The sequence below is a fragment of the Vigna radiata genome, chromosome 2, assembly GCF_000741045.1.
Source record: "Vigna radiata var. radiata cultivar VC1973A chromosome 2, Vradiata_ver6, whole genome shotgun sequence".
Classification (NCBI taxonomy): Eukaryota; Viridiplantae; Streptophyta; class Magnoliopsida; order Fabales; family Fabaceae; genus Vigna; species Vigna radiata.
The window spans coordinates 1,374,320-1,382,894 of record NC_028352.1 but is presented as its reverse complement, the minus strand read 5'-3'; the positions used below and the strand labels follow the sequence as shown (position 1 = coordinate 1,382,894).

Sequence of the window (8,575 nt, the reverse complement as noted above, 5' to 3'; positions counted from 1 at the left end):
TTTCATTAAGAATTTGTAAAGGATACTTCAATAAATAAATAGAGTATTTGATTTCGAAACCTTTATTTATTTATTTTTATTTTAACTAGAGAAGTGATATATGTGCATTTAATTGCATTTTCTTATATATTTAAGAAAAAACTTCAGGAACTGAAATGAGCAACTGCAAAGGCAACCACAGCCCACACATTTTAGAGTGGAAACATCTGGATACAAAAATTATTCTATGATATTATTTACAAGAAAAATTATTTCTTTTAACACATCTAAATTTTTTACATTCATTTAATATTATTTTTTTATATTTTTTACCTTTTTAAAAAAAATACAAAAATTTAAATAAAAATAACATAATATACATTAACATTCATTTAATACACCTAACAATAATAAAATAGTCTTAAAAGAACGAATTTTTATAATTTTTCAAAAAAGAAGAAAGTAAAAGATAAAAAAAACAGTATGAATGTTAAAAAATTGGAAAATGATATTTTGACACTAATTTTTTGACACCATATTGACACTGCACACGTGTCAAAATGTGGTTGGACGATTTCAAATTAAAAAAAAAAACTTTGATTTTTCAAATATACCCTTACCTTAACTTTTTTTAATTTGAAATCGTCCAACCACATTTTTACACGTGTGTAATGTCAAAATAATGTCAAAAATTGGTGTCAAAATATCATTTTACTAACAAATTATGTCTATCAAAGTATATTTTTTAAAAAATTTACGTTTTAATAACTATTTTAACTTTGTACTGTGTGTCAAATCAAATAAATGTAAAAATGTATCATGATATCGTTATTCATTCCAGGAGGATAAAATTGTATTGCTAAATTTGGTTACAAGTTTCTGAAGAAGAAAACTAATTACAAGTTGAATGTACGATAAAGAAATGGAAATAACATAAAAAGAAAAACCAAATATCAAACTTTCTGAACTTTGATTTGAATCTGGGATGATGTAAAAATACAATCCAACTTGTCACTCTTCTCTTCAAATCTAGATTAGAGGACAAGGAAGGAATAGAGACTAGAAGTATTGGGTGTTCACGATAACAACAACAGAAATAATATGCATAGCATATAATTTCCAACTATGACAGAGAAACACAATCCAAAAGAAGAAATAGCGAAAAATCCTAAACAATATTACAAGCCTCGTGATCCAATAAAAAATCTATACTGAGAAGCAAAAATCATACAAACATGATCAAACAACTGAATCTCATACCATAGTTGAATACTGTTCTATTTCTGGTTGGCACCACCCTTTTTCTTTAACAGGCTTCCAAACTTTCCAAGTAAAGGCTTTTTCTTCTTCTTTGATTGTTGTTTTAACTGAATTTCCATGTTCTCTGTCAAACCTTCATCAATGTTCTCTGTCACTGTATTTCCATTTATCTTATCAAAACTCTCACCACCTTCTTCTACCCTTGAGTCAACTTCATCTTCAAATGATTCAGGCTCTGCTTCTCTCTCTGGAGAGAACTCCTTTTTCTCTATCTTGCAGCTCTCCCACATTTTAAATTCAACTTCTACTGAATCCTCCTTTTCTTTCCTCTCATCTTCTTCCTTCACTTTTTCACTCTCTACTTCCTCAGGTTTCGGAGATGCAATGTTTTCAGCCTTGTCTATGCTTTCTTCTGGTATGTTTTGTTTGAGTTCCTCCTGATTCTCTGAGAGCTCTACCTTTGAAATGTCATCTCCTACATGTCCATTCTCATCAGAAAATTCAACTACTTTAGGAAGCAAATCATAGTCTTTCTCACTGTCTGTAAGATCCCCGTTTTCCTCAGTGTGGTTTATGGTTGTAGCTTCTTCCAACAACTTAGATAACTCCTCCACCTTCTTCATTGATTCAGATTCCCTCATCCGAAGTTCATCATTTTCTTCAAACATACTCTGCAACTCGTTTTCTTTATCCAATAAATTCTCCTTCAATTTCATGTTCTCAGCTGTTGCTTCCTTAAGAGTTTCCTGCAGTTGAATTGCCTCAGCCTCAACTTCCTTCAGATTTTCCTTCAACTGGGCTTCTTCCTCCCTGTTTATATTAGCTTCTTCCTCGGTTTCTTTAAGCAAATAAAGCAATCTTTTTATTTCTTTTTCCAGAGATACCTTCTCTTCTTCATTTTTCTTTATGCAGCTTACAAGATGATGCTCTCTTTGCTCCCACTCAACCTTGGAGTTCTCAAAGACACTCTTTGAATTTTCAATGCTACATACAAGAACATCGATCTCATGTCGTGCCTCATCTAGCATGGACTCATATTTTTCATTAGTGGCTTTTAATACTAACTTCAAATCTTCAATCTGAGCCTCATAGCTTTCGCGTTCAGCTTGGATGTTTAGTAGATTTTCCTTGGCTTCTCTGGCTTCTGCAGATACTTCATGTAATGCAGAAGCTAAGCTTTCCATTGCCTTTTTGCTCTTTTCTTCTTCATCTCTAGAATTTTCCAACTCACTGATAAGTTTGTTTTTCTCTTCTAATAAGGTCTGCACACTAGAAGCGGCAAGTTTTTCATCGTTCAAAGCTTGAGCTTTCTCTTCCTTAACCTTCTCAATTTCAGATTTCAGAGACTCAACTTCCTTTGACTTCTCAAGACTTTCTTCCTTGGCTGTACGAAGTTGACGTTCTGAATCCTCAACATCAGCTCTGTGTCTCCCAATTGTCATTTCTAATAACCCCACCTTCTCTTTAAGAGTTGTAACTTCAGATTCTGCTTCATGCAACAAATCATTGCTTCCTTCTAGCTGTTTCATTACAGATTCCAAAGACTCTGATGCAGATCTCTCCAGTCTGTTTGCTTCTTCAATTCTCATTTCCAGTTCCTCAACCTTCTTATGCCACTCCTCTAGCAGGCTACGGGAATAAGACTCCGCCATTTTAGAAGCTTCAAGCTCCACATTAAGCTGTTCAATAAAAGCTTCTTTCTCTGACAACTTATCAGCGTAACCCTTTGCTTTTTCAAGTTCTTCATTGAGAGCCTCTATCTCGGTTTTCAGTTTCAATATAACCTGATTTTCTCCAGCCTCCGTTTCCAGTTTTGCATCTAGTAAGGCCTTCAATCGCAACAATTCAGCTGATAAAAACTCTGCTTTCTCTGCCTGAATCTCGGCAATTTTAGTTGCATCATCGGCATGATTCAATGCCTGGTTCTTTGCATCACAAGTCATGGCAAGTTCTTGTTTAACCCGCTGAAGCTCCTGCGTGGTGGAGAGAAGAGCAGCCATGTCCAAAGCATGTTGGCTCCTTACACTTTCAATCTCCTTCTTCCATTCTTCTTCCTTCTTCTTCACAGTTTCAATACCGGCCTGCTCCAATTCCACAGCTCGGAACCTCTCAATCTCAGAATTTTCCTCGGCGCGTTTTTGAGCCACCAATGCTTCCCTGAGTTTGTCATTTGCTTCCTCAGCCACCCTCTGTGCTTCTTTCAACTCATCAATTGCTTTTAGCTTCTCCTTCTCAGCCTGAATGAGCAGCTCCTTTGCTTTCTTTAGGTCTTCTTGAGCAAGATTCAATTGGTTCTGCAACAACTCTGAACCCTTTGCAGCTCTAGGGGGTTGTTTCTAACAAACCAAGAATACAAAGAACAGATCAGAATGCAGATACTCCCAAAAGGAAAGCCATGTATTAACGTCAACCATTTAATAATATAGAAAATTATAACCGGAATCTCAAAGAAAGAGAGGACCATAAGTGCAATCTGTAACTTACATCAGGTGGGGTGGCGGAAGGTCTTGGTGATTTGCGTTCAATCGTTGGCTTTGAATTAACAGATCGCGGAGATCGTTCCACAGAAAGTCGCGAATTTTGCAAGGGGGATTGTGACTCGGATTCTGATTTGGACACTACTTTGCTAGCTTTACTGATTCTAGTAGTTCCCATTGATCCTTTGCTGGGATTTTCAGATAGATTGGGTCTGCAAATTCATAATGAAAACACTAGATCAATAATGGTTTTACTGGAACATACAGTGCAAGATAAAATAAGCAAAATGATGTGGGTGCATCCAATCAGATACATGGATCTAACTATCTGCAACACTATAAACCAACTCTTACGCCAAATTGAGCATCAAGAATCAGTACCAGGCCAAACTCAATGAAAAACAAACAAAAATTAGGGCGAGAACAGAAGATAGAGACACAAACAATGATTTATAATAACCCCGAACCAACTCAATTATACAAAATGAAGCCAAAATAAGCAGCAACTACGAAAAAGAAGTAAAACCCAACTTCGAACTGCAGACACAGAGTTCATAGAGAAACACCGAAATTCCATCAGATGAACGAACACTCGCAAAAATGAAACTTAGACAAGAAAACAATGGAGAAAACCCCATAACTGCAAGTTATAATAACCAGATCAAACCTCATCAAGCAGCCAGCAATAACAATTCCCAAAAAAAAAAAAAACAGCCCTGAAAACCAAAGCCAGATCAAACCTCATCAACCCAGAGAGTTTGACTCACCTAGATTTTGAAGCCATGGTGGCGGAAGTTGTGTGAGTAAGAAGAAAAAGCAAAAAGGCGATGCTTTTGCAGAGTTAAAAATGGTAGAGTTCTGACATTGTACGAAAGAAGAAAAAGAAGAAATAGTATTGGATTTGCTTTGCTTAAGTTGAAGATTTTGAGTTTGTGACGAGAAGATGCAGAGGGAATTTACAGAGCAGAAACCAAATAATTTGAGCTGGTTCTCTTTTTAGTCCAGAGTGTACTCACACACTCTGTTTTCTCTCTCTCTCTCTCTCACATTCATTCATTTATTGTTAACCGTTTTTTCCTCTTTGGTCTCGTCTTTCTGATGTGGGATGCAGTGATCGAAGGTACAAAAGTGACCCTGTTACTGTTACTACTATTACCATTATAGACTCTCTTTATCAGTAACTTTTTCAGAGATAAACCAAACAGAGCAACTCTGCTATACCTTTCTCCATCACTCACTTTTTTTCATTACAATTTTAAAATAATTCCTGAAATTGAATTTTTTTTTCTCAATCAATTAACGAAGATTATTATTTTTTGCACTTAATTTTGAGATTACAGAAAACTATAATTGTAAGAAAAACTTAGTCTGTTGTGATGGCAAACATGACAGACATCATAAGTGTTTTGTTAGCTCTTATGTGGTTTTATTTATGGATCTCCATCAATGATGGAAGAATATTAGCATATTAAATGTGGATTCTATTTTGTTCCACTCAATCAAGGTTTCAAGTTTATCTTACTTAAAAAAAAAAGGTAATAAATTGAATTTCACATTAAAAGGGTAATTTTTCACTATTTAAGAACTTATTTTTCTTCTTTTAAATTTGACTTTTGACCAACATAAATAATGCTTTCTTTTTAATGAACATGTATATAGTATTACATTTTCTCTAGGTTATTACAACTATTTTCTCTATTTTTATTAAATTAAAGATATAATTGAAAAAAAAAATACAGCATAAAAGTAATTTTTTGTTGTCAAAAATCTTATCATTAAAAAGGAACATAATGAGTACTATCTTTTGAATATGATAATATATTGAATGTAGGTATAAGTGATAAATAAGTTAAGAGAAGTAGGTACTTTAAAATAGATAATCATAATAACATCAAATTATAATTTAATAACTGTATTAATAAAAAAAAATCTATTTGAGAATATAATTTGATTATTTTTTAGAAAAATTTCTAACACAACTAATTTTTTTTAAATTCATTTGATATTACTTTTATCTATTTTTTTATTTTCTTTTTTTTTAAATACAAAAGTTTACACTTTTATGATATTTTACTCTTGTATTCTATGTCAAATGAATGTAAAAAATATATCATAGTACCATTAATCTATTTTTTATGTAATTAAAGTTAAAAAATGATTCTTTGACACATTTAAATTTTTTACATTCACTTAACACTATCATTACTTACTTTTTACTCTCTCATTTTTTTAAAAAAATACAAAAATTTATATTTTTATGACTTTTTATCTTTATACTCTTATTTTTTACTCTCTTTTTTTGAAAAAAATACAAAAATTTATATTTTTATAACCTTTTATCCTTGTACTCCGTATCAATGTAAAAGAATATCATAATACATTATTCTAAAAATTAAGTTGGCATGAGATCAACTTTGGTATGGAGGGTAAGAAACTGACTAGCAACCAAGAATCCTTTATCTGTCTATCTTGTGGACGAGGCAAAACTCATTTAAATTTCTAATTTTTAAAATAAAATAAAAAAATTAGGTATAACTTTAAATTGAATCAGTGATGCTAACTTCACTCCACATATTTATATATCCAATTGGTGATTATTTCCTTAGAAATAACTTTTTCCAGTTTGTCGGTGATCATTCCAATAATAAGTTTTTTATATAAAGAAAATTTGATGACGATATTAAATTAAAGGTCATAATTTGAAGTCGCTTTTGTTTTAGTTACTATTTATAAACAACTGTCGATAATGACATTTCAATGTTTTTCATCATTCGCCGCAATGTTCAAGATTAATTATAAATATACATCTTTTTTTAGTATATAAACTCTTCAGAAAAAAAAGAAAGGTAATACTTATTGATAAAAAAATAGGTTAAACGTATTTATTGGTCCTATTTTTATTGGTTTTCTTCAATTAGGTATCTCATCTTTACAAATCATCAATTTGCTCATTGAATTTGAAAATTCAATCAATCAAAAATATTCGGTTAACTTTTTTGAACAGCGTTAAATATGTTCTGTACTGGCAACAGTAACTGTAATGGTGCCACCTGTCTGCACCATTATATTTGTCAAAAACTTTGTTGATATCAAATTTAAAAATTTCTACAACTATATTATAAAACATTAATTTATATAAAGAAAATATTTACAATATATTTTCTTTTTGACAAAGGTGAAATGTAAAATAAAAACATGAATCATATAACCCTTCAAGGAAGAAACATGATTTACTTGAATTGCGTCACAAGTTGTAGTATTTGTGTATAGATTGATGAACAACTCTAAGTTGCTGACAGACATTAAATGATTTATGTCGTGTCACAAAACGCAGAACAAATTAAAGTGTAAAGTTCTTTGCATATATGTATAAGAAAAAAACACAAAGTTTATATATTTTTGTTTGAGTGTTTGACTTTAGACATAAGCATGCATCCCAAAGATTAAGCTCTGGGTCAACTCACAATTTCTATCAACATTCATTTTTTTAAGAAAAATGCAAAAGGCATGCTAATTAGTTGTTGCGATTCATTAGCAAATCTGACAAAATAGCAGCATCACGTTTGGTTGAATATTGTTTACTCAACTTAAACGCTGCTTTTAGGTTTAACCCCATATTCACTCTTAAAGCAATCATCATAACTCATTAACTACATATAGATATTTAAACTTAATCAAATTATTTCAACAGATTTAGCAACATAGAATACATCTTTTTGGTATTTTTTTTATAACATTAATGTTTCGATTCTAAATTTATCGAACGATATTGTTAAGTCTAATGAAAAGTTTAAAAAAGTAGATAAATTTTACTGAACGATATTGTTAGGATTAATCATCATATATATGATATTGTTTATTTTGAAATATGGAATTCTGACACGGTTTTATTAAGTCAAATCTGTCAAAGGACATTTTTTGTATGAAAGATTAAAAAACAGATGAATTTAGTGAAATATATTGTTAAGTCAATCATTAAACACTTAAGATATTATCCGTTTTAAATTTTGAGTTCGATCACAATTTTATCATACTTCTCAAACAGATAAAAGAAGAAATATTTAAATTGTATTTTGATATTGACTTTTAAACTATGTGAAATTATCATATGTAATAGAAACACTTAAAAGAATTATTCATGTTGCCACATATTAAAAATTCAAGAACACAAAAAATTAAAGAAAGAATCTAAATTGGGAATAACTCGTGCAAAGTTGATAACAAAATAAATATTGATATTAGGTTAGTAGTCATTGTTTGTATACCATCCACATGATAAATCACATGACATGTCTCAACCAATAATGTTAATTGCGTTATGCAGTAACTTCTCTCTTCTAACTAGTTGTTCACCCATCATACAAACCATAAAAGCAACTCATTATTATTTAAACATATTATAATGAAAATTACAACAACCTATATTTGGCAGTCTAGTTAGACATCATTAACACTGAAAAGGTTATGGTTGTGCATGTGATAATCTTACTATAAGTAGAAATTTTTTTCTGATAAGAATCATACGGATCAGATGAACAGTAATTTTTAACTGAATCACATGGCTATTTTTTCATATTTTACTCTGATTAATGTGAGAAACATAGGGAGTTTCAGACAACTGGCATGCACATGGGAAGATGTATGAAATTGAAAATGGAAAAAAAGTGATGGAATTTTGTAATTGGGGAAAAAATTATTTTCATATAATTTTTTTTATTTTTTTCTTAAAAGACATAAAATTTTATTTTTTAATAATATTTTATCTTTATACTGTGTGAGTGTAAAAATGTATTATTTATACGATGTTAAACAATAACATAAAAAAAGCGTGTAACATCATCAGTCTGAGGTGGAGAGCA

At 30.9% G+C, this 8,575-nt stretch overlaps 1 protein-coding gene across 2 annotated transcripts; it reads right to left on the bottom strand.

Moving 5' to 3' along the window:
- Positions 1-930: 930 nt before the first annotated feature.
- LOC106779129 (WEB family protein At3g02930, chloroplastic-like) lies at positions 931-4,776 on the bottom strand. 2 transcript variants are annotated; one of them, XM_014667187.2, is made up of 3 exons: positions 4,484-4,776; positions 3,724-3,928; positions 931-3,575 (listed from the first exon to the last, which is right to left on the bottom strand). In XM_014667187.2, exons 1-3 carry the CDS (start codon positions 4,498-4,500, stop codon positions 1,257-1,259), a joined length of 2,541 nt encoding a protein of 846 aa, XP_014522673.1. In that variant the 5' UTR covers positions 4,501-4,776; the 3' UTR covers positions 931-1,256. The 2 variants fall into 2 exon arrangements, with proteins under 2 accessions (XP_014522673.1, XP_022633062.1); XM_022777341.1 differs by lacking the exon at positions 4,484-4,776 and adding an exon at positions 4,384-4,444.
- Between the last annotated feature and the right edge of the window lie 3,799 nt (positions 4,777-8,575).